We start from the raw sequence: 25,203 nt of genomic DNA on the forward strand, positions 1-25,203 counted from the left end.
GAAAGGCGCCATCATCGAATCGGTGTAGGGTCGCTGTGTCGCTTCCTCTTGCGCTTCGAGGGCGTCTCCGCGGAGTCGACGACGCGGAGGAGCCGCGTTCGCTCGATTCCATTGTCGTCCGAGGCACTGGTCTTCGACGCGGCGGTCGCACTGCGGGTCATCACCTTCGAAAACGACAGGTCGCCGGCGACGAGTTTCGTCGACAGAAGGGAACGTCTGCTGTACACGTGACCTCGGTCACGGCAACTCCGGAACATCTTCGCTGACTCGGACCGCTTCCACGTGTAGTAGAACTCCACGATCTCCTTCTGCAACGCGATTCGAAAGTGTTCGAGCTTGTTCGAAATTGAGGAACAGACAAGAGAACGGGCCAATCGGGAGAGGGCTTACCGTGTCTTTACAAGTTAGAACGTCCTTTTGTATCTTCGAGAAGTTCTTCCCGTGCCTGGCGAGTCCTTGGGAGAACAGCTCCTGGAAATAGACGAAATAAATGAAATCATTCGATTCGATCACTTGAGATATATTCGAGAAGCAGAAATCGGAATCGGAAATCGGAATGTCCGTTGACACGCGATACCAGCAAGAAGAAATTGCAATTACTTGAAATTCCTTGCTTGGATTAAATTTTTGTTTGATTTACAAAATAAGGATAAGGATTTAGGAAGAACAGCTGGAAATAGACGAAATAAATGAAATCATTCGATTCGATCACTTGAGATATACTTCAGAAGCAGAAATCGGAATCGGAAATCGGAACATCCGTTGGCATGCGATACCAGCAAGAAATTGTAATTGCTTGAAATTCCTTGCTGGGATTAAATTTGTTTGATTAACAAAATAAAGATAGGGATTTACTCGGATCCGTTTCTTCGATCGCGAAACAAAGAAGTGTAGACAAATTTCGACTTACGATTTCAGCTTGCGTCCATTTCGCGATCAGCCTGTTCGGTAGCTGTTTCGATACGAGCGTCTTCAATGCGATCTCTGCTGAATACTCGGAGTCGTGCAGAACATCGGTGACGTACTGCTCGGCGTAACCGATGCAGGAGTTCTCCATCGCTTCTTTGTTGGGGATTCCCGTCTTCTCTTGGACGAACGTCAAGACGGCGCGAGCCATGAACATGTAGAAAGGAATCCACGCGTTCACGTCCTCGTTCGGGGTCCACAGCTTCTCCTCCGTGAAGTCTCGGTACTCGACTTCCGGATCGATCTCCGGTTGGTACTCGGGAATCTCGGCGCTTCCTGCTAGGTATTTCTGGAAAATCAACAAACTTTTATTATGTTTTTCGAACCAGATGCAACCAAGTGTTTCTCCCGATTTTTCATTCGTTAATTTTCCACTCGTTATCTCCGATTTTTCGCGTAGTCTCCGTAAAAAAAAATATAGGAAACGTTGCGCAACTAATATCTTTTACCGTGTAGTCGAGCGAGGAATAAACAATATTTAAGTATTTCCGGAAAATCAACTCTCTTTCGCTATGTTTGTCGAACTAGTTGCAACTAAGTGTTTCTCCCGATAATTTTCCACTCGTTATCTCCGATTCTTCGCGTAGTCTCCGAGAAATAGAGAAAACGCTGCGCGGACTTCCAAGATGCAACCGATATCTTTAATGTAGTCGAGCGAGGAATAAACAATATTTCAGTATTTCTGGAAAAAAAACTTTCACTACGTTTGTCGAACCAGGTGCAACCAAGTTCCGATAATTTGCCACTCGTTATCTACTCTTCGCGTGGTCTCCGAAAAATAGAGAAAACGCTGCGCGGACTTCCAAGATGCAACCGATATCTTTAATGTAGTCGAGCGAGGAATAAGCAATATTATTCGAGTATTAAACGGAATGCCAACCTGGTCCACGTCTTCGCCTTCGATGCTCATGATGATACTCTCCGGTGTTAAACTCAACTCCGTCGTGAACACTCCTGTAGCCTCGAGGTGCGTGCAGGTGAAAAACCTTACTACTAATCAGAATCACCTTCGCTCCTACTATATATACACGCATATGACCTGCGACAACTACCCTGCCGAGAGAGGATAATTACGGTCCATTCCCCACCCCGACTTTTCCTCATAAAGAACCTTCGCCCCTGTGATTTTTGGAAACTCCTACGAGATAGTCTTTCTGTACTTCACCGATAAACTTGTACTCTCTGCCATCAATCCGAATTCAACCCTTAGCACTCGAAAGGTGACCTTCAGTCACCACTTGATTTAACCCCTTGGCGTACTATTTACTTACTAAGCTCGTGTAATATTTTACTATCGACAATTTGTAAGAAATACAACAAAATTCTCCATTCTACTTGAGGTGGAAATTTCATTTGATAATACATTGATAATAACAAAATAGTTTGCTCTGATCCGTGGGTAACGAACAACATTGATTTTCGTTAAATTAGTTCAGAAAATTCCAACAAAATTCGAGATTTCGAGAGTCTCTGGTCCTCGCGCCTGTACAGATACACATTCTACAATCTCTCGCATCTTCAATTTCAATATCTGCAAATGACATTCTGGGGAGGGTGATCACCTGCCTGGTTCCAGCGTCAACCGATTTCCCAGGTGCAATACCGATTCGTACACACGATCCCCGTTCTTCGATCGGGGAGTTTCATCGAACATTGTTCGCAGAAAAGTGGACGATGGGTTGAAAGCGACGAGATTTCCCCATGAAAAGCTCGTCTTACCCTCTCAGCGAGAACAACGTCGGAAGAATGTACAGAATGCGATAGGTCGCGTGTACTTCTCGAGATAAACGAACAGACGGACGTTTCCGGTGACGAGAGGAGACGAGAGGAGACGAGGGGAGGCGGGTCGCACTTTCGTCGCGCGATTTAGCCGAGCGAAATCCTAAAACGCGTCCGCGAACGCGCGAATTCACGTGACTCGGCGAGTTAGCCACGCGAGTTTCAGAAGAAAACTGATCGCAACAACGGAGCTCTGACGAGAGGCACCGTGTCAATTCCTCAGATAAGATAAGCTGGGAGGATACACGTACGTACGTCCGAGGGATTTTCTTTCTGAAATTTCCTTACGGTGCGCAATATCGACTGTCGTGTGAATTATTCCATCGACGTTAGATAGTCGCTTCCGCGTTAACCCGTTGCCCTATAATAACGAGTGAGGCTCGCGAAGATTATCAACGATACAAATACAGTATCTTCATGATGATATTACATGTTTCCTATTTTATAATCTTGATATGAGAACGATCGCCATCTTCCTGTTCAAATCATTTGACTATCACAATCCAGGCTTGACTTTGATCATAAATGGCTGAATATTGTCACTAGCTGCCTAACAAAATTTGATCAAACCTCGACGAGGGTTCGATTCTTGCTTCTTCTGCTTCTTCAGACTTTCCAGTTCGAACAGTTCTAACTGTTTTATATGAATAATTAAATAGGTTTCATCAGCTTCAATTCAAGAGCCTGCGATCACACGAGGATCTCAGTAATAGCAAGCATTGCGAGCTTAAAAGTCTTCTCTTTCACGTGGCTTTCCACTAAACTTTAACACGTAGACTGCCGAATAGATTACCAATACCTCCACGCAATGAAAACAATTTTCATTATCAAACAAACTAAAAAATCAAAACTCTTCGTAACCATTGCTCTAGTGTTCTTTGTATTTAATAGATCGAACAAAATTCAGTTCGTTCGATACTTCGCCAAGAATATTCATCTCTAAGTCGATGGAAAAATGTCAGCCGAATTTGGATAACATGGCTGTTAACCCCTTGCCCCATAATAACGAGTGAGACTCGTCAAGATTTTCAACATGATTCAACAAATATATATATATATATATTATTCAGTTCATTCGAATTCGAAGTAAATATTATTCCTCTATAAACAACTATTATACTTGAAAGGAAATATGCATAACATATGCTTAGGCTTTTTCTCTTTTTCCAATAAATTATTAACGACAAAGTTCAAAGTTATCGAACAGAGTTGAGAAAGAAATCATAGGCCAAGGGGTTAACGCCGGAGGTCCGCCAAGATGGCGCCTAAGAAATAATAAAACGGCCTTAAAGTGTCGATGATCGAACAATGCTGGCTTTTAATTAACTAGAGAATTACATAAATATGCATTGAAACGAGGACAAGAATTCTAAGAATAAGATGGTTCGGTTGTACCGTCTACGGGCTTAAAGACTAGAAAGTAAAAGAAAGCCAAAAAAGTTTCACTTTTCCGACGTGTCTCGTTTCGTTCGGTATCCTTCTGCGAACAAACCGTTCTACCCTCCGTCTACCTTCACGCTCGATGCATTCTGTGCGTCGCGTCGAGTGTACATTTTCGACTTTAATCCATTACGTTGGGAAACAAAAAGGAAAACGAGCGTCTGCAACAAAATCCGACGATCCTGGTGGAAACAAAATGTATGGGACAGCTTTCCACGAGAATTTCCGGTAGCTTAACGTGCCATAAATGTAGGTCAGTTGTTGTTGGTCGAGCGGAGGGTCGCCGTATGGGGATTATAAAAGCACCACGTCTCTTAATCTCCCGGCTAATCCTACCCAGCTCTGACCAGTTGCCTTTCATTAACCCTTAGCAGTCCCATGTCGTTTTATTGCGACCTCTACCTGTTTTGACAATTTTTTCTACATTTATCTGTAGTATCACAGTTGTACCATTTCACGCTAGAACTACCAGGCACTCGAACTGACTTTTTCAAATTTCTTTCTAAAACTTATAACTGTGTATTTATTAACCCTTCGCACTCGAGGGGCGCCTTACAATCGCCACCTGATTCAACGCAGCAAACTTTCAAATTTTCAATTCGATATTAAACCTTGTGTAACGTATCAACGCAAAACAACAAGATAATCAATTGTGTTAGTCGCGAAAAGTATCGTTAATATTTAGTCGGAAAGTAACGAATATTTTTCATGAGAAATATTGTCGAGTGCAAAGGGTTAAGATTTCAATTGGTTTATATTTCAGTGTGGGGACTATTAAATCAGCTCCTTTAACGATTTCTCAGAGAAACATCTGTACCTTCTCGGTAATTGTATAAAAAGTCATCAGGAATGGGTCACTTTGACCCATCTGGTAGTTCTAGTGTTAAAGATAACATTTCAATGACTCCCAAATATTCTGGAATAAATAAATAGAGCGTCATATCAAGCTGTAATTGAATAAACTAACATGAATCTCAAAGTGAGAAACCAAGGGCACTTCGGACCGCAAAGGGTTAAAAATATCTGTGGCCATTACATAGGTAAAATACTGACAGAACGTCGAGAGTGCATGCACATCGTGACGAAGAACCAACTGGAAGAATTGAGAAATCGGCACGAATCGACTTTCATGCTAAATTAAATACACCCGGGGTCGATCGAATGGTCGCATGATCAACGCACTGTTACGTTCTACGTTTACATAAATAAAGATACTCTGGCAGAAATGACATATTTTTGCAACGCACGACGGAACGTACCGATCGATCGTAAAACGTTGAATGCCCCTGTTTCCTTCGTTTCTGCATTCGTGTACGATAAATATGCCCCTAATGACTCTTCTTCGGACACCTTTTCGATCAAAAATGGAATCATCACGATTATTACACAGCCATCGAGTAATAAATAGAGCTCGTAATCAATCTGAATACGCAAAGTGAGAACTCTTGAAATGGAACGTGTCTGAGGCAACGATAGAAAAGAATGAACTGCCGCGAAGATGGCCGGACGTATAAATCGAGAAGGTGTGTCGATTCGCAAAGGTACATTAATATTCTGTCGTGAGACAAAGCGATACCGAACGAAACGAACGCGATTCACCAGAAATCCATTCGACTGGATTCGCAAAGGATGAAAGATCGAGCGAATGTTGATCGTTACTTGACAAATGCAAAACGTATGTCAATATTACATGATACTCATGTATACCGATATACTCGTATGAATGTACGATGCGTGTACGTGTAAGTGTATGTGCTTGTTTACGTATGCATGTGTTTGTATGTATGTATGTGTACGTATAATACAGATTAAGAGAGTACCGAATGTCGAGATTTCTTCTCAAGTTTATGATTCAAGATATATTCCGGAGTTATTTGGTCTGTACAATTTGCACGAGCAGAAATACCATCGCGTACAATTGTTAACAGCTACAGGGCGATAGAAAGAAAGAAAATAACTATTGTTACCCTGCTGCTCGAGACTGTGAAGGCTGTGCTTGTTTACTTAGAGTTACTCGCGAAACGGTATAATACAGAACGCGCGGTAAGACGTCTTCGGAATGCGACTGGCAGTAACACCGGCTCCGTCCGTCTCGGAATCAGTCCGCATCGTTGCAGCGGTCGCTACACGCTCGCGTCCGATCCCGACGCGTGATCCCGCGATGGTAACCCTGTCCGCGAACGAGCCGTTCGCCGTTCGGCTAGGAGACGAAAGAATTTGTACATCTGTACAATACTCGGCCCGTTCAGTCTCGCCTGCGCCACGTGAACTTCGCCCTCTGAGTGGACGCCTCGACGGTGGCCGGGGCCGGGTGCGAGTACGGGCAAGCCGGCTTGGTGCAGAACGGATGATACTTGCACTGCTGAGCGGGATGGGAGAACACGCATCCCAGTTTCGTGCAGGCCAGCCCGAATTTACATTTAGGATGTCTGTAAGCGCACTTGTCTCCAAATTTACAAGCGGGGAAGACGCTGCGGAAAACGATAGAAACTTGTAGAGCACAATGGACAATGAAGGCTTGGCTGAAGAACCAAGTAAAATACAATGACTGTAAACGAGGATTATTAAATGCGAACCTGCACATTACAACGGGATGAAGGTACGCGCATTTGTTGCCCAACGTACAGTTCGGCCAGTATCTGCACTTCTCCTTCGATTTGTCTATTACCGTCACTGCGTTCTCTGTTAGCGATTTTTTCTCTGAATCTGAAACAGCGAACGCTCGGTACATAAACGTGTAGATAATCTTTAGATTAGGAAATTAGAGAAACTAATTGTGTTGCGCGATAATTGTATATGTCGCGTTAGAGACACTTACGTTTGTTTAACAATGGATTTGTCAACGTGCTGGACTTCAAATCTGCAGGACTGGGCGAATGAGATCTATTATACACTATGGGACTTAATTTTCTCCTTTTCCTCGGTACCTCTTCAGTCTTCTCGACATTCTCGGTGTTACAATTTTCATTATTCTCTTCCGCTCTTTCTTTTCCATTCGCATCCATCTCACCATCCACTTCGGTTACTTGAAAAACAGACGTTTCTGACTCATTCTGGGTATATACATCATTTTGTGTTGTTAAAAGCACAAGTTCATCGTCTTCATTTACCTTCGAACACGATTCACGAAAATAGTGTTAAGACGGCTAAAGAAAGTTCGAGTGATATAATTAACTAACTGCGGCTACGACTAACTACCTCCATTTCCAAGCGTTCGTCGTCGTCGGACGTGGCTTTCTCCTTGATAAGGTTGTTATTGTATCCGTTCAAAGTGACTAAAAATTTCTGGTTGTCGTCGCTTCGTTGAAACAATGACATTACCACACCCATATGCTCCTCGGTGACAGACTGTTGTACATCTACAGATGACGCAATATGAAATGGATCAGAGGAGCACTCAGCATTATACTCATTAATTCCAGCGTGGAAATAAAAGTACTCACAAGGTTTTGATTTTGTTTCAGAAACATCTGTGTTTAATTCTACTTGGATCTTTTCCATGACCAATCTCTTATTAGAATTCAGATGAACCGACAAATTTTGCCCCACATCTCGTACAGCTGCAAGCCTGAGACGTTTCAACGTTTGCTTTTTGTCCTGCGAATGCAATTCAATAAAACAATTACACGGGAAATGTGTTCTCCTTGTAAATATACAGCAGATTATATGAGCAATAAGAAGAAAAACAACTATTTTTATCATCATCGTCTACTTTATTTTATACACACCAATAAAGACGGTTCTGGATTCTTTTGAGTAACAACAGACTGGTTGGCCTCTGCGACGGCTCGCAACAGCAGAGACTGCGTGGCGCGTTTCTGTGTCGGTTGCAGTGGTTTCAACGGCCTCGGTGTCACGATTACTTTGCTGGGTATTTTAGTGTCTTCCACGTCTTCCGCGTCGCTACACTCCTTGCTGGTTTTCTCTAACGACTTCAATCGTTTCGTTTCAAGTTTCTCTGGCAGAACTTTATTCACGGCTATTATGTGAGATTTGATGGGACCAGAATTTCCGGCAGACTGCTCGTCATCGTCCAATTCCTCTTCCGCGCCCAGATTCAGATAATCCTCGTCCTCGCTACTCTGAGAACGCCTATTTGTCGAATTGAAACCACTTTTAATACTCACTGGTCGAAAATTATTTTTTAATGGTCCCAATCTAGTTTTGATATTTTTATTGTTACTTAACGTGTCGCGATCCTGCTCCAACGGTTTACTCTTGAATTCCACTAGCTCTCTGTTCCCTAACTGTTTCTGCGCCCTATCGATACGTGCGATTCCTAAACGATCTTTAATCGTGCCCACTGTTTTCCCAATTGATTTCGGCTTTACAGTTGAATTCACCTTGTCCCTTAACTCTATGTTCTTCTGTGGCTTTTCAACTTTAGAGTTGCCCAATCGTGTCTTTATGTCACTGCTAATCTTATCCAAGTCATTGTATTTCGATTCAGTTTCGCGATTCCTCTTTGTACGTTCGTCTGCCTCGAAAATCCTTCCCCTTTGAAAGTTATTATTATTACGAACACCCTCGAATCTATGCTTCTCTACGCGCTTCTCGTTCTGTCGATATCGACTTTCATTGTCTGCCTTCTCTCTGTGAACTTCAAATTTCTTCCTAGGTGACACCACGCCAAGCCGACTCTTCACGGAGACAACGGAAGTAATTTTTGGTTTGTTGACGCAAGATTTTAACTTTCTCGCGTTATCTTCCGTTGTACTTTCCTCGCCATCCTCGATCTTTGATCGTTTCGCTTCAGTTTGTTTCTTTTCCAAGTTGCTGTCACGATAATTATTTATTGTATCCAAAGGCCTTTTCAGAGTTCTAGATGACGCATCGTCTACTTTTGATTCAATACGAGAATCTGTCGACCTACCACTGGAAGTCTCTACGACAATTGCTTCTTTATTTACATTTCCTGTTTGACTGTCATTAGATTGTATTTTCCTTGACACGGACTGCTGAGCAACATTATGATTCGATCCAATATCTGACTTAATCTCATGGCTTGTACTTTTCACAGACTTCTCTACACTTTTGGCTCGACTTGTATCCAATTTTTGACTAGACACAGATGTTTTTCCGCTTTGTTTATGGAATGACTTGTCATCCTTTGTACTTTTGCTGGAAGACTTCTCTAGAGCTTGATTAACACCCTGATCTTCCAAAAAGGAGGTGGTCGATGTCTTTTTCTTTTTTCTTTCTTCCTCTTGTTTAACTACAACTGTAGGAACAAACTCTCTCGACGACTTTCTTTTGGCTACTGTAACTTTTTGTAATTTCTTTAACACTTGGTCGTGAAGCCAATCCACGAACGGTGTTGTACAATTCTCTAAAAACAGGTATAGGTCATCGTGCATTTGTTGACGAGACTTTTTATTTACAACCATTACTAAAATATAATCTGGTAATTCTTCGTCGTATCTGACTCCTAATTCTAATAATTTAGCACGAATGGCGCTCTGAAAAAAAAAACAATGAAGCATCCTTCAGTCTAATTAAAAGCACAAAACAAGTTATAAAGTATAGTAGAATTCTTGTATTAAATTGCAGAGTTGGAACTGCAGAAACATGATAATCTCGAATTTTTCGTTAATTTATTTCTTTTATAATAGTTTATACGCTAAATTCTCCTTCTTTTAGAGCGCTCGAAATGTATAAGAACAAATACACATGGGTTACGAGACAAATTAAATCGTACATCAAAATTATTGTTGTATCCCTTAAACATAAAATTCTTCAGAATAAGGCTAAGTAAATGATTCGAAATTGACCCGATAATCGTGATGGGCCATTATTGAGTAACAAAGACAAAATTCATATATAATCCTTCAAGATCTCCGATTTAAAATTATTACACACGATAAGATACCTACGAAAGTCGAAAATGCCAGAATAAAAGTACAGAACATTTACTTACTCGTAACTGATTTGTAACTTCTATACCTCGTATATCCATGACTGGCAATTACATTAAACCTGTCAATCGAGTGGAACAAGAAAACAATGTCTCAGTCAAGAAACAGATACTATTCACACCGACGTTTAAGAATAAAAACATCCTCTGCCACGAAGGATCAGAGTGTCTCCTTCCAAAGGAAAGATCTGTGTAACATCTAGGTAGGAAACTCTACTAAAATTTCTGATACTCTGGACAACCTTAAATGCAGCAAGCAAACGTTAAACGAAACAATAGTTTTATCGGATTATTTGATATTATAGAGTAATTGTTTCCAAAGGTCCAACAGACAAGTATTTTACGTTTCGAATCGAATCGACAGTTTGAAATACCATCGAATATTGTATAGTGATGATTAAAATACTAATCCACTCTAGTCTGACATTCCCGTTCTTGTGCTATAATATTCAGTGGTGTACGTCGTACTTTGATCGTCAACAAAATAAATACGGTAAAAAGTATAGGGGTAGAACTATAAAATTCTAACTAAATCTGTTAATCACAAGTCAGATTCAATGTTAAATAATATTATACTTTCACAACATTTTCTCGTCTTCTTTATTATCACCTGTTTTGTAAGAAGTGAAAAGGGTACGTTGCACCATCTATGTCAAACTTCCAAAGCTATTAGTACAGACCAAAGACTCAAGATATGTACAGACGTTGCAGCTTATGAGATTTTCTGCCTACGGCTACGGGGATCATGAGATCGCGGTACCATTTTGGTGTCGATCTCGATATTGCCGACAATAAGGATTTCAGGGTTGTTAGTAGAAATCGGATTAACTATGCACTGCACATCTGCCGTGAGTATTTTACGCATAAAACTATATAAAACTCTATAAAACTCTATAAAACTCCATAAAACTTTATAGAGCAATAAATTTCCAAACTTTCTATCGACTCGTTATACAGATTAATGTCGTAAAAGCATACTGCGAAGGTTGGAGATCGAAAATTGAATAAGATCAAATATCGAATGCAGATTAATTTGGAACACTCATTTAAATATGTGCATCTATGCATTTTCTTCCCGCCAACTTATGTACTCGCGATACGAAATATATAGACGTTTTGTTCGTGCTAACGGTAGCTGAAATTCGTAGGTCGTTGGTTAGGCGGAGTGTAATATTGAAATAACAAGATCAAGGAAACATCGAAATCATTAGTGGGAAAGAGCAATGCGTAAACTTTGAATCTAATTAAATCCGTGCAAATGCGTTTTGAAATGCTTATCATTAGTTGATAAGATATCGGAAGTGTTCGATTTGAAAGTCGACTAACAACTAACTTCTCTTCAGTGAGATGCCTTCACAATTGAAGATCAGTTAGCACTGAATATATGTATATAAAATTTTCCGTAAAGGTATGTCATATTGTGGGCGTTTTGTTGATATATGTTGTTCGTTTGCAAAACTTTAGAAGGAATTTAGTGTATGCACAATACATATGGCTTCTCCTTCTACGAACGGTATTCCCTACTTGTTTTCAACCGTGTCTCGTTGACATTTGACGTTTACAATCACGACAGTGTACAGTACCATGTATGTATTTCCTGTCAAGAAGTACTCTGTGACAGACATTACAACAATGAGCAATTTCTAGTAATTATTTAAGGTTGGAATAACATATTTAGTAGAAGGTAGTGGAGAAAGTAATGGAGGGTGTCAATGGGCAACTGCAGACCAAATATCAAAAAATTGCTACAGAATACTCAAAAGTAAGGAAAGAAATGTTTAATATTTATTTATTTATTTCATTGTAGTTGCTTTCCTTTGTAATTTAATATTTTTTAATACGTATCAGAAGATTGATATAAAAAAATTTAATTTTTAGATTCGTGCTCATGCAAGTGTTCTAAAAAAGGCTGTGATCGAAGAACAAACACGTAATGCGGATATACGTGAACAATTAAAAGAAAAAGAAGTTGAACTTCGAAGAGCGGATCAGGAATTAGATAGCTTATCTTTTCGAAATCAACAATTAACCAAACGTATAACTGTATTACAGGAGGAACTTGAGAAAGCGCAAAATAAATCCAAGAAAGGGAAAAATAAATTACCAGACAGTAAGAGCCAAATACCCACACCGCCAAATCATATTTTAGATGAAGAATTTCAGAAGAAAATAGTTGAGAATGCTCAATTATTATCCCAAATCAGTGATAAAGACAGTGAAATTGAAAGTTTAAATGAAAGAATCCAGCAGTTAGAATATAAATTAGATCACTGTGAGAAATCTAAAGTTGAATTAGAATGTCAGTATCAGAGTACAATAGTCAAATTAGAAATAGAAAGAAATGACTTACAAAGGAAGTTAACTGAAAGACAAAAACAAGAAGAAACCGTATCGTGGTCTAGTAATGAAGGTAAACGAGATGGATATGAGTTGGATACTAGAATAGGACTTTCTAATCATCGTCAAATAGAACAATCTCCAGTTTCATCGCCATTGGCTTCACGTAGATCATCAAAATCAATTGGTGAAGGCAGGTCTTCTAAGGCACAAGAAGATAACAATGATTTTGATTTATCTAAATCATGTGACTTGGAAAAAGAAATGAATTACTGGAAAGCACAGTACCATATACTCAAAGTAAAATATGAGGAAATAGAACAAAAAGAACGTTTAAGTGATGAGCCAGTAGAGTGTGAACCTTTGCAACCAACAAAAATAAATAATATGGTAATATATAACATAACACACACACGCACAGTTTTTTATTCCAACTAACCTAATTACATGATTTTTATAACAGATTGGAAGATTAACAGTACCTTTTCCTATACCAGAAGAAATTGAAGCTCGAGAAGCTAAAATCAGAGATTATTTTCTACAAGAGATTGATAAGTTAATAACAGAGAAAAATATTTATCATGTTAAAAATTTAGCTATGGCTGCTAATGTAATTAACTTATTTTATCTTATATGTTTGTGTATGGACTGCATTAGATACCAATTAAATGTTCAATTTAAAAATACTGTTCCAGAGTGAAGTTATGCAGGTTCATTTAGATACAAGTGAATCAAAGAGAAAAAAATGTGAGTCTGCACTTTCAGAAGCATTTTCAAACTGTAATATTTTACAGAAAGATAAAGAAATACAAGAAGGAAATTACAAAGCTCAACTTAGTACTATGAGTGAGCATTTAGCAAACATGAATGAGAAACTTATTTCTCAAACAGAAGAAATACAACAATTGAAGTTTGAACTTGCAAATAAGGTAACTAATTATTGATCAATAGAAATGTTAATATTTTCGACACTTCCTACAGGGTTTATTGATTTTCAGAACAATAAAAAGGGGAAACAGAAGTGATATAGGTTAGATTGCAAATTATTATTAACATTCCATCAGCAACTCAAAGTAATCAGAATTGTTGGTAATTTTAATTTCCTCTAAACACAATATACCTGTAAAACAATAATTATAAGTTTTGATCATATCCTCATTAATATATAAAATCAGTGTTATATCATTTATGAATTTAAAATAAAAATTATTATTAATGTTCATTTTTTGAGCATTTGTAATGGAACAACCCACATTTTACATGAAATCATAAAGTATATGATATCAACATTTACATATATTTACAGTCAATTTATTACAATTTCAACTGAACAATTTGTTTGTCTATATTCTAAATTAAAGCTTCTGTTTGTATTTTACATTATTATAAAATAAACATACATAAGCATACACATAACAATATCTTTAAATATACAATATGTAACAATTGTGATCAAAGTGGAAAACAAACTTTTTTAGCATAAGTGTTATAAGTTTCCACTATTATTTTCCCAACAAAAAAAAAGGAATAATAAATGTGATACAAGTATAATCGTTTTGCTCTAAATTTAAATATACTATACACAATGAAACCATTATACTTTAATAGAAAAACTAGCCCCGCAGCTGCAACCTTGCTCGGCTAAAGGATTATTTGTTATCCTAAATGCAGAGCGTATTAACTCTGTATGATACTCTAATGTTGCTCCTTTAATATACTCTAAAGATGTTGAATCTATAACCACTTTGGCACCATCCTTTTGAAATACCCTGTAACATATTTAATTAATTTCTATAACAAATACAAATACTGACATATCATAATCAACTCTACATAATCTTACTTGTCATCTTCATTTATATTTGTGTCCAAATCAAATTTATATTGGAAACCTGAGCAACCTCCACCTTCTACTGTTACTCTTAAATATGCATTATCACTTGTAATTTCCTTCAAACGTTTAACACAGCTATCAGTAATAATGATGTCATTTTCTGACTTAACTGCTGCTGCAGTTGACATTTCCTTTGATGAAATTGTAGATACATTGTACCATGGAGACCTAATAATAGTTATTTTTTATCATTCTATTAATAATGCACTTTTGTAATTACTTCAGGACATTTAATGATTCTAAATTAAATGTCTAATATAATGCATGCTATGAACAAAAGTAATCAAAATTGATTGTTAATACTAAATTCTTGTTAATGTTCTAAAATATATTTTTTACTAAATTAATTACACTTCGAAAATTAAATAAAACACTTAACCAAAATATTACTTACGTCAATAAACGTGAAAAGTATCGGTTTGCAACGAAATTAGAAGAGAGACCCCAAATTGTGTATTTCAATTTCGCCATATTTCTGACAGGCATAAGATAATCGACAAATTCATAATACATAGATACGAATGAATATTATTAAACACTATTTGCCACTAAACTCATTGAATTATTGGAAACATTAAAAGTCAATTCTTAGTAAGAAGTTTTAGTACCATGCAATGTGATAATTATTCAGAAAAATTGCAGCACTCTAAGTTTCAGCTTCACGCAAAGATTTTGAAGACCAGAATTACTTCCTTTTTTAATGAAAATTCATCGTTGCGGATGAACAATAAAATATATGAAATCCAACAGAAGTGAGAATAGAAAATAGTTTACTGGTACTAATGTATTTGTTTCAAAGAAAACCACGTTTTCTTTGTCGTATCAATATTTCTCGAGCAAATCAAATTAATTGAATGTTCGTTGTAAATTGCACTTTTCTTTGCCAATACACTTAACGCGAACTAGAAACTATACCATTGATCACAAAATATTTGTTCAATAGAGAGAGTATAAATATCTTTAACGAAACTATAAACCAGTCTTCGCTTATAAATAACGTCACAAGGTGGCGCTTATGTCAAAGGTCATTTTTTTTTTTGTAGTATACTTCAGAGTATTGAAAAAAGAGCTTGCGAGCTTCTTAGACTCTTTTACTTCATGGATTAACAGCGAGAACACCGACGAAAGATTCTCTCTAAATTTGTTTAAATTTGTATTAAATTGTAAAACGTATTAATAAATAGTACAAGGCAATTATCTCACGCAAGATATCTAATAATCAAAATTGATATGTTACAATATTACCACAGATGAATTTATTCTTACAATTTAAATATCGCGGTACTTTAACGTAAGTATCCAAGGAAAACTTAAGCACTAATGTGAACCGGTGTTAATGATAGGTAATGCAATTCTGTATGCGCATTGATACTATTTTTCTAATCAAATATTATGAAATCAGGATCTTCCGTGCGTAAAATTAATACACGATAATATATACTGAAAGTATAAGTAAAATGGTCACTATTATGTAAAAGGATAACTTAAGGTAATGTAAAGTTTTGTTGGAAGAAATAATTAGAGTACAATTTTATATTTCAAAATTAGTGTCTAGTGTTATAATGTTATTGGCGAATAAAAATAGTTTAAGGAATAAAAAGAATGTAGTAATGAAAAAATACAATTGCAGTTACATTGGCAATGTACATGATGAATTGTGTCCGTGATGATTTGGTACTGATATTAATATTCTATAGTTAATGAAACATATAGAAATTTATGAATATTTTTATACTTTAATTTATAACATGATAGGAAATGTGGAAATAAATTAGATTTGTTGATAAAACATTGTATGAATTCGAGTAGGGTTATATTGGTTTTTGTCAAATATTTAATAGTAGTGAAATATGTCTTGCTACGTTTAATGAAATATTAGTATTAAAAGTGTGTCATATTCAGTCTATAATAAGTACTATTCCAAAAATAAAATCCTCAAGGAAAGAATAGAGTCATTGACTATAAGTACAAATTTTCAGCATACTTATTTATGTTTATATTTATGTTTATTTTTAAAAACTTAAATAGTAAACATGTAAAAAATATTATGTATTGCCATAACTATAAATGAATAATATTCTAATAATTTATACATTAATGGATAACATAAAATTTGTTATTAAATGATAGTTATTTGTATTATGTTTAGAGATATTATTATAGATTATCTAAAGTAATTAATTTAAGAGAAGTATATGCATATATAGCTTATATTTATTGTAATAACAATTTTCCTTGATGTTTCAGATATACCTTTTTATACATATTTAACTGAATTAAATTTGCGAGGCTAGTTTACAATAAACGCTTTATTTTCCTATAAAATAAGTTAGGACTATTAAAATGGGCGCTGGACAAAGTGCTCGTAGACTTACTATTAATAATGAAGATGATATAGATGTTATTAAAGTATCTAATTCAATTGTACAACGATTGACTCAAAAAGCAAATGAAGCTAATATCAAATCAACGAATGAATTAGAATCGCCTAATTTGGCACAACCCCTTGGTAATAAAAATATACCTTCACCACCACCTGAAAGTCGAAGTACACCAGTGAGTTCTGGATATCCAACATATTATTATCCACAAATGACAATAACTGCTCTTGAAATGCAGCAACAAAAAGAGCAAGAGCTACTGAAGCAAGATCAATACTGGAAAAAACGATTAGAAAACTTAGAGAAAAATCACGTGAAAATTAATCAAATTATAAATGAGGAATATAAAAAGGCTGTGGAAGAGTTATATGTGGATCGTGGTATGTATTATTGTAATGTAAAATATTAAATAAATATTAGACTGATATCATATATCAGTTCTGAAGTATACTATAAAATTATATAATTTAATATTTTACAGATAAAAAGAATGTGAATATTCATAATACTGTACAACCATGTTTGGGAAGTATAGACAAGGTATTGAAGTGTTACCAGGAGTATCCCAAAGAAATTTTGAAGTGTTCTAATTTAGTTGAAGAATTTTCTAATTGCGTAGATGAACGACGTGCAACAGTTATTGCCGCACGTTGTTAATATTTTGCAACATTACGTATAGTAATTGTTTCACATTTTAGTAACTCAAACTGGTGTGAAATTTAATGTTGTTTAATAAAAGAACTTTTAGTTATTGCCAATAAATTAAATTATATGTATTAAAATGTTGAATATTTATTACATTTACATTACTAACAGCATTTAGAGTATTAAAAATAATGTAGTTCGTAAGGCTTTTCATGTTACAAATTATATAAATCACAATATTCTTTGAATATATTAATTACAGTGTAGAAAATTGTTTTTTTTTTTATGAATAAGTTAATGTTAAGATAAAGTGTCAGTTGAAAGTTTATGGTTCATACAGAACAAGTAATATTTTATAATTTTATGGAAAAGAAATAGGTATAATATTCTGTGCATTATAGTAGATGTCATTATTATTAATTCAATTACAAGATATTTCGAACATACATAAATTTAACATAGTAATAGTTTTCATATAGTCAGTTGCCTTTGTATTAAATTTTTTACTTCATCAAAAATGAGTGAAAAGGGTTCTTCTGTTATGTCCTTAAAAAAATTTGCTACATATTCTTCTGATACATTTTTATACACTTCCTCAGCTGTAAAATTATAAAATTATTTAATCAATTATTGAAATCAATTATTATTTTTATGAAATATAATATTGAAATATTTACATTTTATTGATAAATGTCCAAACAATTCACAAGATGCTACATTAAAAACACTAGTGTCTTTTATGCCTGTGCTGGATTTTCTAGCCCAAATGTAAATCCTCAGGTCTTCATATTCTTTTCCAGAATCTGCTTTTGCTCTTGTAATGTAAACATTATGTGCTATCTGCTTGTTTTGTAAATAGTTTATGACTAAAAACGCCCAATTGACAAATTCATCTATATTTTTTACATTTAACCGTTTTATACAAAATCCATTTGCAGGGTAGTTCTTTAAAATTTGTACAGGACCCATAAAGTCATCAAGATCCTAAAAACGAAAATAATAACAGTAGTAAACTATTGTATGCAATTAAATAATATGTAAGAATATTAAAGTATATAAAGTATACAAAATTGATTTACAATATATTCTAACAACATCTTATGATTTAGATAATACAGATGCCAGTGAAGGTGGTTTACAGATGCATAAGCACAGAGACTATTGAATACCATTCGGATATATCTAAAAATAAAAAGCGATTAAAATGTTAATTTTTATATCAATTTTATATTGTTAAGTTGAACATAATATTACTTACAAATCGTGACTTAATGCAAATATATCTAAAGCTTTGTACAGACTATATTTTGTTACAACTTGAGGTAACTGTTTCCATCTCTCAGGTAACAATAAACAGTGACAATACTCCAGTGGACTAATATTAACTGCAATTATATCTGCTTCATTTTCAGCATCTAAATTCATTATTTTCTCTTCTGAAGAAATTTTAGTGAAATTGAAACGTTCTTTATCAAACAACTGTGTCATTGAAGTGATATTTTCAGGAAGCCTTCTATTACAACCACGGTCAATGTTTAACTAAAATCAACAATTAAGCGTCTAATTATACTTGGTTTTTAAATTTGTAAGTATATTTTAATTTTTATGTAAGCATATTACTAAAAGTTGTTATATTACCTGAGCTAAGAATTGATACTTTCCACTTAATATTTTTGAACTTTTAATATTTAATACATAACGAAATATTCCTTTGTTTTGAGCTTCTTCCCATTTTTCTTTCAAGATAGAATCAAAATTCAATTCTTTCTTTTCTTTAATAGTACTATCATTATTTATATGAGACATACTTTTTGAAAACAAAAATTAAATTTCTTTTAAAGTATAGATTATTTTAGACAATTATCAACTGCAATTTTTAACAAAGTAAATACTGTAACATAACCTATTACAAACGAATATCAACTTCAACTTTATAAAATTAAACAACAATAATAATACTGATCTAATTCTTTTTCGAGTTTCACTTAAACTTATATTTTTCTTTTATGTCAAAAATTTTACATGTCAAGCTTCGTATCTCTTATATTCGAAAAAATTGTATAGTTAACATATAAAGGTTGCATAACTTATCTATAAAAGGTACTTTATCAATTAATTTTTCATCGGATTATAAATAACGAACGAAACCACAGTTTCGTGGAATAATTCAATAAAAATGATACTTAAAGAAAGATTATCTATATATTTATACAGGTGATTACTTCCAAAGATTAACATAATAAATATATAATAAATATTATTATGATACGTAACAAGGGTGGAGGGAAATATAATATAAGGAAGAAAATAATTCATATCGTGTAACTAATATTATTCGTGGTTTCAGGAGTCGATATTGAGGTGCTTTAAAATTTCATTTGTCTTTTGTATATTCTGCTTAGCTTGCTCCGCCAATTTTCCTTCCGGAAGAACCTTCGGTTCATATTTCAATAATTGATAAGACTCAAGCAAACACTTCTTTGATTCCTATCAAATAAGCAAAAAAATAAAACATGTTAGAATGCACAGCTTCTCAACAATGTAGCAAAATATTTACCATCAACAATATCAAGGTGCCTTCTTCCGTGTGCCTCCTACTAAATTCTGCAAGAGCTGCGTGCATTTCATAAAGAATTAATCCCCGAATTCGATTTTCAGCTGAAAATGCAACATATTCAGTACGCGTCTAACACTCTGCCGTGTCGTCGAATTATCTTGTTATTAATACTGCTTTGAAAATCTCGAATATTCTACCTAGAAAATTTCGAATTTGAAATCCCACTTTAAAAAATCGCTCGACCAGCAGTCTGTCGAGTAACTGCGCTCGGTGTTTGAAATTTTGAAGCGCAGCTACAAAAACGTAGTCGTGTCTCAACCACTAGCGTTACATGTACAAACGTTTGTTCATATATTTTTCATAATGATCTTATGAAACTGTTACGAATCGGTTCGTGACACTATGAAGAAAATCAGACCAACCATGATAACGTTCGGATAAACGAAAAGGTGTCGTACATCTAATAATGAATGCCATTGGAATCGTGAAATTAGAGAATGATGGAGTTATCAAGTTACCGGGCACGAGAATTCGAAGTAAATTATCGAGGTTCTTGGACAGTTCTATTTTCTCGATCAGGAGATTCTCGTCGACCGTCGCCAGTCCTCCATTTTGTTGACCGATTAACTGAACCAAAGCGACAATGATGTCGACGTTATAAAAATGATTCGGATGCAGAACGTTCTTGTAACGACTCAAAAATTCTTTACACGCGGTGACGTCGTTCTTTTTGATTTTCGACAGGTCGACGCCGACCCTTTCTAGAATTTGTTCCACTTCGTCGTAGCTCATCGATAATTTGCACGTTCCACATACGTACGGTTGCTGTTCTTGTGTGAGGAAAGTCTTTGGCAATGTATACCCTGTGCAATTCCTACAAATAAGTTGAACATTACGATTCTACATAAGAATTCTATTTAACCCTTTGCACAGCTGATTCGACGCAGCAAATTTCTAAAGTTTTCAATTCGATATTAACCCCTTAACTTGCACACTCGAGATAATTCGAGCGGCGTTTTTCATGTAAAATATTATCGAGTGCAAAGGGTTAATAGTTACAAATTACGATCACGTGTTATTGTAGATTCATTTCCACGAATTTCTGATGCTATTGAGAGATGATTTGTAATACTGTACATGAATCCGTATGGAAAATGTAGAATAGTGTATGTAATATAAAATGTAAGTCTTTCTTTCTCGTGTGGCTCGTTTGTAATTAACTTAAGGTCTGTTGGTCCATGTGTAAAATTCGATATCCCCTTTCCTGTGTGTATTGCAATGTACTCTATTGTGTTACGCAACTTACGATATCTTACGTTTTATTGCATTTCAGAGCGTTAAACATAAGGTTAAATTCTGTAGGGTCTTTGCATCGATCGCAAATGCAATCGAAGAATTTTGTTTGCGAGAGATAGTGTCTCCTATTCGCAGTGCCCCATAGTGCATCTGTGTAACAGATGGAAATATGGTCTCCTGAAATACAAAGAATTTTTAGGAAACTAATATAGAGCATAGACTATCTTAATTGAAACATGTTACTAAATCTCAATATTTTAATATATTTAAACATTTGAACATATTTTAAATTTTAAAATTAACGTATCGATATTGTAAGTGAATTTTGGAATTTAACGAAATAACCTTACCCTTAGCAATAGGCATTCCTGCGTGAATAATTAGCCCACCTTCATCGGTGAAGGTCTTCGAACAATTCGCTTTACAGTTATGTTCGATTAACGATGCTAATTCGTAAACTGCAATGTGCGGCGGTTCGGTGAGAGGAACTTCGTGTCCATTAACCTGTAATAATTAGGTTCAGATTTAATATCTTTAATTTCTGAGCAGGTAAAATAAGGACCTCTCTTCGCAAACATTTACGAACATTACCTTACCTGCAAGATACAGACAATTCGTGTAATTTCTTCCTCGGTTATGTCATCTGCTCTGAAGAATCTTTTGATGAAACGTGTAATTTTCGCTGCTTCCTCGAAGGTGAAACTTTTCTCCTCGTTAATTCGATCAGTGTGGCTTTCGAGGGATAGTAACTTCTTGTAAACTTCTGGATTGGCGTGTTTCATGGATAACGTTTTTATGACATTTATACACTGGTAACTCGGATGTGTGTAGGGAAACCTAGTGATGGATACCTGCAATGATGTACAATTTATTTATGTTTATTGAACTGTATATTATACGCTGATAAAAATTCATGAAACCATTTGACTTTTAATTGAATGAACTTCTTTATTAGTAAAGTATATCTTTTCTATTAACTTTTAACACATTGCGCGCCAGCCTCCCTCTAACTCGAGATTTTTAGTCCATTGTTTAACTGTTAGTCAATACAAGTACAATACAAATCCAAAGTAAAATAACAAAGTCGAATTCCTCATTCCGTGTCATAAGTTATAAATTTCTAATTTAAAAATATATCAATAATATTATAAGAAATCTCGTTTTTCTATAAAGACACTTAGCTATGTAACTTAGCTAATTACCACAGCCTTAGATAAATATGATATAAATTGATTTCATTGAAAATTGCCATTGTTACGGTCTTCTGAAAATTGCCATCGTTACGGTTTTCTGAAAATTACCCGGAACGAAATGTGTCAAGATAGAGGAAAGGGAATTCATACACTAGTCTACAGTAGATATATTTCGTCAAGATAATAATCACCTTCTCGTCTCTGCGAGAACAAGTGAAATCACATTCCAATCCATGCTCTTTGCAGTCCGGACAAAGAGGCCATCCGCATTTTGAGCAAGGTACAGCACTATCTTTATATAGCGCTGTGAAGCACCCAAGACACACGGGTATGGAGTTGTACATGGGGCCAGCTAGCAAAGGTTGCTCATCCTTCAGAATAATTTCTCCTACCTTGATATTTCTCGTGGCTACATAATGACGACCCAAAATTTGATCCTCCGCCAACTTTGAAAAGAATTTTTAAATGAATTCTAACCGGCGAACACTCTCAAATATTAACCCTTTGCGCTCCGTAGGCGCCTCTCAGTCAACTGATTTGACACAGCAAAATTACAGAGTTTGACATTTAACATTAAACTTTGTACAATGCATCGACATGTAAAATATTAAAATAAAACAGCCTCCTTTAATTTATGTGCGATTTCTCGTTAAGTCAGAATGTCGTTGGTATTTCAGTAAAAAATGTTATATTATCGGAGCCTACAGAGTTCAAAGGGTGAACCATCTGTCAACATTGTTCACTGCACGTCTAACCTTATAAGGTTTGCAGACTTCGGCATGCTTCTTCCAACCCTTCCTCTGGTGTTCCTTGCAACAGTAGTAAACACTCTCGCAGGCGCTGCACTTATGAGTCGCGAACTGTCCGCAAATGGCGCAAACAGTTTGAGATTCCATTGATGGTGCTCTCGAGAAGCTTGTTTTCCATAGGACAGAAAATTAGTTAAAGTAGAGGCGTTCAAAGTAAATAGAGAAATACGAGTCGCTTTCTTCCGTGCCTACAGCATTCTCGGGATTAGTACGATTCTGCTCTAACCGACTGTCCTCAGTCTTCGACGCGTGATTATTATTGGCACGCGACAATGGCGGAAGACGAATGATTTCGTCTACGTGAAAAATAAGGTGAACGTGCCAATAATTAGTCGGGGCTACGAGGACATATTTATATTACAAATGCAAACATTTCTATTAAATAATTTCTATTCATGTAATCTTAATTGCTTATAGTTATTGGTGCATTTACTTCATCTTTAAATCTGACCCTTGAAGATGACTCTTGTCATCGTGAATTCTATTAACCCTTTGCACTCGAAAGGTGCCTCTCAGTCAGCACTCGATTGGTGCATCAACGTTGTAAAATTTCGTATTTAACATTAAGTCTTGAGTAATCGATACGTGAACTGTGGAAATGAAATACCATTGTTCCCCTTATTGAATAGATTCCTCGTTAAGTTAGTTTAGAAAAATGTCATCTATATCTTATAAAAATAAATTGAATATTTCTAGTGATAAATTTTTGGTGTGCAAAGGGTTAAAATACTGAAAACTGGTGCTTGTACCTGTCACGAGTGGAAATAACGTAAAATAATAATAATAATAGTAAATAATTACAGACAGCCGCGTTAGCCGACAATAGCCACAGGCATGCGTGTTCGGGGAATTTTGAAATTCAACGTTCTCGAGAGACCGAAGTATCTCCGCGCGAGCGAAACCGATTCTACAATTTTCTCTTATCTTTGCACAGGCGACCCGCCGTTTCTAGTTTGCGCAGTATATTTAGACGCACACCGTATTTAGTCTACGGCTACGGTCATATTATACCGCGACCCAATCTTATGTAATTCCCTTGTGTCTTAACACTAGAACTACCGAGGATTTAATACGACTGATATGTAATCCCCATAAAAATTCTAACAATAGATTATTTTCAGTTTCTTTGGATATTCATCATAGTACTCTAGTGAAACTATTTTCAAAATCATTTCGAATATTCAATGCTCCTAAGATATCAATAATTGCTGAACAAAAAAATCGAATCCAGTCATTTTGAGCATTTAATACGATTAATATGCAATTCCTATAAAAATTGTAACAATAGATTATTTTCAGTTTCTTCAGACATTCGTTATAGTACTGAAATGAAACCATTTATTTTCAAGATCATTTTGAATATTCAATTCAAAGATATCAATAATTGTTAAACAAAAGAATCGAAAGCAGTCATTTCGACTGGTACGGTGGTTCTATTGTTAATTTTCCGCGTTAGACGGCTGTACCCACCAGAGAGTGATTCGATTCTTCAAACGGAAAGAAACTTATATTTGAAACACGGCATACTTATCTGAGGAACACCAGGAAGATTCCACCTGGATGATATTCAATTAGAAATCAGGTTCGCTTCGACTCGAACAGCGTGAACAGTTCATTCCAAGTGAACCGAAACGTTTAATGCTCCTCTCGTATACGATTTACACTGTAATTCTTTTGGTTACGTTCCCAAATGAAACTTAATTGGACGAGTAATGAACCGAGTACCTAACGGGTCCCGATAATTGTAATTAACGCTCGATCAAATTATCATCGCGCACGTTGCCGCGGTGGAAGAACCTTATCCGAACCAGCGATCGTCCGTTTTCAGAGAGAAATCAGCAGTAACTAACCGGCGTACCGGTTCGCGCAGGAGGAAGTTCAAATCATGAATAGAGTTTATTTATAGACAAGAGCAGATACTTGCTAATGCATGCCGGCTTATGTACCTAATCACGTGTATTTAACGTCCACATTTACGACGCGCTCGTAACG

The 25,203-nt window shown here is 35.7% G+C and overlaps 8 protein-coding genes across 22 annotated transcripts in view; 3 read left to right on the forward strand and 5 right to left on the reverse strand.

Moving 5' to 3' along the window:
• Positions 1–10: 10 nt before the first annotated feature.
• On the reverse strand, positions 11–3,884 carry LOC116429178 (arginine-glutamic acid dipeptide repeats protein). The gene is made up of 4 exons (XM_031981802.2): positions 1,847–3,884; positions 911–1,255; positions 391–471; positions 11–308 (listed from the first exon to the last, which is right to left on the reverse strand). Exons 1-4 carry the CDS (start codon positions 1,874–1,876, stop codon positions 12–14), a joined length of 753 nt encoding a protein of 250 aa, XP_031837662.1. The 5' UTR covers positions 1,877–3,884; the 3' UTR covers position 11.
• A 147-nt stretch (positions 3,885–4,031) lies between these two features.
• Nab2 (Nuclear polyadenosine RNA-binding 2) lies at positions 4,032–10,781 on the reverse strand. 4 transcript variants are annotated; one of them, XM_076365945.1, is made up of 8 exons: positions 10,103–10,428; positions 8,374–9,644; positions 7,914–8,277; positions 7,629–7,782; positions 7,384–7,544; positions 7,004–7,295; positions 6,762–6,891; positions 4,032–6,656 (listed from the first exon to the last, which is right to left on the reverse strand). In XM_076365945.1, the coding sequence occupies exons 1-8, from the start codon at positions 10,139–10,141 to the stop codon at positions 6,431–6,433; spliced, it is 2,637 nt and encodes an 878-aa protein (XP_076222060.1). In that variant the 5' UTR covers positions 10,142–10,428; the 3' UTR covers positions 4,032–6,430. The 4 variants fall into 4 exon arrangements, with proteins under 4 accessions (XP_076222060.1, XP_076222062.1, XP_076222061.1 ...); XM_076365947.1 differs by lacking the exon at positions 10,103–10,428 and adding an exon at positions 10,710–10,781 and having other exon boundaries at positions 7,914–9,514; XM_076365946.1 differs by lacking the exon at positions 10,103–10,428 and adding an exon at positions 10,710–10,777 and having other exon boundaries at positions 7,914–9,644.
• On the forward strand, positions 10,547–13,656 carry LOC116429380 (uncharacterized). 3 transcript variants are annotated; one of them, XM_031982283.2, is made up of 7 exons: positions 10,547–10,732; positions 10,802–10,947; positions 11,248–11,861; positions 11,978–12,826; positions 12,900–13,046; positions 13,132–13,365; positions 13,435–13,656. In XM_031982283.2, the coding sequence occupies exons 3-7, from the start codon at positions 11,799–11,801 to the stop codon at positions 13,459–13,461; spliced, it is 1,320 nt and encodes a 439-aa protein (XP_031838143.1). In that variant the 5' UTR covers positions 10,547–10,732; positions 10,802–10,947; positions 11,248–11,798; the 3' UTR covers positions 13,462–13,656. The 3 variants fall into 3 exon arrangements, with proteins under 3 accessions (XP_031838143.1, XP_031838144.1, XP_031838145.1); XM_031982284.2 differs by lacking the exon at positions 10,547–10,732 and having other exon boundaries at positions 10,803–10,947; positions 11,248–11,685; positions 11,759–11,861; XM_031982285.2 differs by lacking the exon at positions 10,547–10,732 and having other exon boundaries at positions 10,868–10,947; positions 11,759–11,861.
• Positions 13,657–13,712: 56 nt separating this feature from the next.
• Positions 13,713–15,615, reverse strand: LOC116429384 (iron-sulfur cluster assembly 2 homolog, mitochondrial). Of its 3 annotated transcripts, none has more exons than XM_031982295.2 (4): positions 15,597–15,615; positions 14,725–14,805; positions 14,280–14,498; positions 13,713–14,205 (listed from the first exon to the last, which is right to left on the reverse strand). In XM_031982295.2, the coding sequence occupies exons 2-4, from the start codon at positions 14,799–14,801 to the stop codon at positions 14,031–14,033; spliced, it is 471 nt and encodes a 156-aa protein (XP_031838155.1). In that variant the 5' UTR covers positions 14,802–14,805; positions 15,597–15,615; the 3' UTR covers positions 13,713–14,030. The 3 variants fall into 3 exon arrangements, with proteins under 3 accessions (XP_031838155.1, XP_031838154.1, XP_031838153.1); XM_031982294.2 differs by lacking the exon at positions 15,597–15,615 and adding an exon at positions 14,939–15,278; XM_031982293.2 differs by lacking the exon at positions 15,597–15,615 and having other exon boundaries at positions 14,725–15,277.
• On the forward strand, positions 15,416–17,493 carry Chchd3 (Coiled-coil-helix-coiled-coil-helix domain containing 3). 3 transcript variants are annotated; one of them, XM_031982292.2, is made up of 3 exons: positions 15,416–15,621; positions 16,578–17,091; positions 17,193–17,493. In XM_031982292.2, exons 2-3 carry the CDS (start codon positions 16,674–16,676, stop codon positions 17,366–17,368), a joined length of 594 nt encoding a protein of 197 aa, XP_031838152.1. In that variant the 5' UTR covers positions 15,416–15,621; positions 16,578–16,673; the 3' UTR covers positions 17,369–17,493. The 3 variants fall into 3 exon arrangements, with proteins under 3 accessions (XP_031838152.1, XP_031838150.1, XP_031838151.1); XM_031982290.2 differs by lacking the exon at positions 15,416–15,621 and adding an exon at positions 15,640–15,819; XM_031982291.2 differs by lacking the exon at positions 15,416–15,621 and adding an exon at positions 15,836–16,004.
• Positions 17,494–17,755: 262 nt separating this feature from the next.
• Positions 17,756–19,470, reverse strand: LOC116429382 (GDP-D-glucose phosphorylase 1). The gene is made up of 5 exons (XM_031982289.2): positions 18,995–19,470; positions 18,615–18,895; positions 18,436–18,538; positions 18,034–18,340; positions 17,756–17,955 (listed from the first exon to the last, which is right to left on the reverse strand). The coding sequence occupies exons 1-5, from the start codon at positions 19,160–19,162 to the stop codon at positions 17,828–17,830; spliced, it is 987 nt and encodes a 328-aa protein (XP_031838149.1). The 5' UTR covers positions 19,163–19,470; the 3' UTR covers positions 17,756–17,827.
• The window catches only part of LOC116429381 (arrestin domain-containing protein 17), a 33,424-nt gene continuing 27,097 nt past the window's right edge, over positions 18,877–25,203 (forward strand). The window contains exon 1 of the mRNA XM_076365955.1: positions 18,877–18,941. The gene's annotated coding sequence lies outside the window, so the exon portion shown is untranslated. The remainder of the gene's footprint in view (positions 18,942–25,203) is intronic.
• Positions 19,553–25,079, reverse strand: LOC116429378 (SET domain-containing protein SmydA-8). 6 transcript variants are annotated; one of them, XM_031982278.2, is made up of 9 exons: positions 25,062–25,079; positions 23,158–23,317; positions 22,594–22,848; positions 21,806–22,060; positions 21,560–21,713; positions 21,230–21,386; positions 20,432–20,787; positions 19,914–20,014; positions 19,553–19,843 (listed from the first exon to the last, which is right to left on the reverse strand). In XM_031982278.2, the coding sequence occupies exons 2-9, from the start codon at positions 23,296–23,298 to the stop codon at positions 19,700–19,702; spliced, it is 1,563 nt and encodes a 520-aa protein (XP_031838138.1). In that variant the 5' UTR covers positions 23,299–23,317; positions 25,062–25,079; the 3' UTR covers positions 19,553–19,699. The 6 variants fall into 6 exon arrangements, with proteins under 6 accessions (XP_031838138.1, XP_031838136.1, XP_076222064.1 ...); XM_031982276.2 differs by lacking the exon at positions 25,062–25,079 and adding an exon at positions 24,739–25,050; XM_076365949.1 differs by lacking the exon at positions 25,062–25,079 and adding an exon at positions 24,013–25,050.

This window comes from Nomia melanderi, chromosome 3 (assembly GCF_051020985.1).
Source record: "Nomia melanderi isolate GNS246 chromosome 3, iyNomMela1, whole genome shotgun sequence".
Lineage (NCBI taxonomy): Eukaryota > Metazoa > Arthropoda > Insecta > Hymenoptera > Halictidae > Nomia > Nomia melanderi.

Excerpts from the sequence above, each read along its gene's own strand:
- LOC116429378 (XM_031982278.2), bottom strand. The coding sequence starts at position 23,298 with ATGGAATCTCAAACTGTTTGCGCCATTTGCGGACAGTTCGCGACTCAT. Across the intron at positions 22,061-22,593 it reads GTTCTCGCAGAGACGAGAAG|GTATCCATCACTAGGTTTCC; the intron begins GTGATTATTATC and ends ACATCATTGCAG. Across the intron at positions 20,015-20,431 it reads ACTTCGAATTCTCGTGCCCG|CTGAAAATCGAATTCGGGGA; the intron begins GTAACTTGATAA and ends TTGCATTTTCAG.
- LOC116429384 (XM_031982293.2), bottom strand. The coding sequence starts at position 14,843 with ATGTATTATGAATTTGTCGATTATCTTATGCCTGTCAGAAATATGGCG. Across the intron at positions 14,499-14,724 it reads TACTTTTCACGTTTATTGAC|GTCTCCATGGTACAATGTAT; the intron begins GTAAGTAATATT and ends AACTATTATTAG. Across the intron at positions 14,206-14,279 it reads AATATAAATGAAGATGACAA|GGTATTTCAAAAGGATGGTG; the intron begins GTAAGATTATGT and ends AATATGTTACAG.
- LOC116429382 (XM_031982289.2), bottom strand. The coding sequence starts at position 19,162 with ATGTCTCATATAAATAATGATAGTACTATTAAAGAAAAGAAAGAATTG. Across the intron at positions 18,341-18,435 it reads AGATGTTGTTAGAATATATT|GATCTTGATGACTTTATGGG; the intron begins GTAAATCAATTT and ends TTTCGTTTTTAG. Across the intron at positions 17,956-18,033 it reads TGGACATTTATCAATAAAAT|CTGAGGAAGTGTATAAAAAT; the intron begins GTAAATATTTCA and ends ATAATTTTACAG.
- LOC116429178 (XM_031981802.2), bottom strand. The coding sequence starts at position 1,876 with ATGAGCATCGAAGGCGAAGACGTGGACCAG. Across the intron at positions 472-910 it reads AATGGACGCAAGCTGAAATC|GAGCTGTTCTCCCAAGGACT; the intron begins GTAAGTCGAAAT and ends GTCTATTTCCAG. Across the intron at positions 309-390 it reads TTCTAACTTGTAAAGACACG|AAGGAGATCGTGGAGTTCTA; the intron begins GTAAGCCCTCTC and ends ATCGCGTTGCAG.
- Chchd3 (XM_031982292.2), top strand. The coding sequence starts at position 16,674 with ATGGGCGCTGGACAAAGTGCTCGTAGACTTACTATTAATAATGAAGAT. Across the intron at positions 17,092-17,192 it reads AGAGTTATATGTGGATCGTG|ATAAAAAGAATGTGAATATT; the intron begins GTATGTATTATT and ends AATATTTTACAG.
- Nab2 (XM_076365944.1), bottom strand. The coding sequence starts at position 10,141 with ATGGATATACGAGGTATAGAAGTTACAAATCAGTTACGA. Across the intron at positions 9,645-10,102 it reads AAGTTACAAATCAGTTACGA|AGCGCCATTCGTGCTAAATT; the intron begins GTAAGTAAATGT and ends TTTTTTTTTCAG. Across the intron at positions 7,545-7,628 it reads TGAAACAAAATCAAAACCTT|ATGTACAACAGTCTGTCACC; the intron begins GTGAGTACTTTT and ends CGTCATCTGTAG.
- LOC116429380 (XM_031982283.2), top strand. The coding sequence starts at position 11,799 with ATGGAGGGTGTCAATGGGCAACTGCAGACCAAATATCAAAAAATTGCT. Across the intron at positions 11,862-11,977 it reads TTGCTACAGAATACTCAAAA|ATTCGTGCTCATGCAAGTGT; the intron begins GTAAGGAAAGAA and ends TTTAATTTTTAG. Across the intron at positions 13,047-13,131 it reads ATTTAGCTATGGCTGCTAAT|AGTGAAGTTATGCAGGTTCA; the intron begins GTAATTAACTTA and ends ATACTGTTCCAG.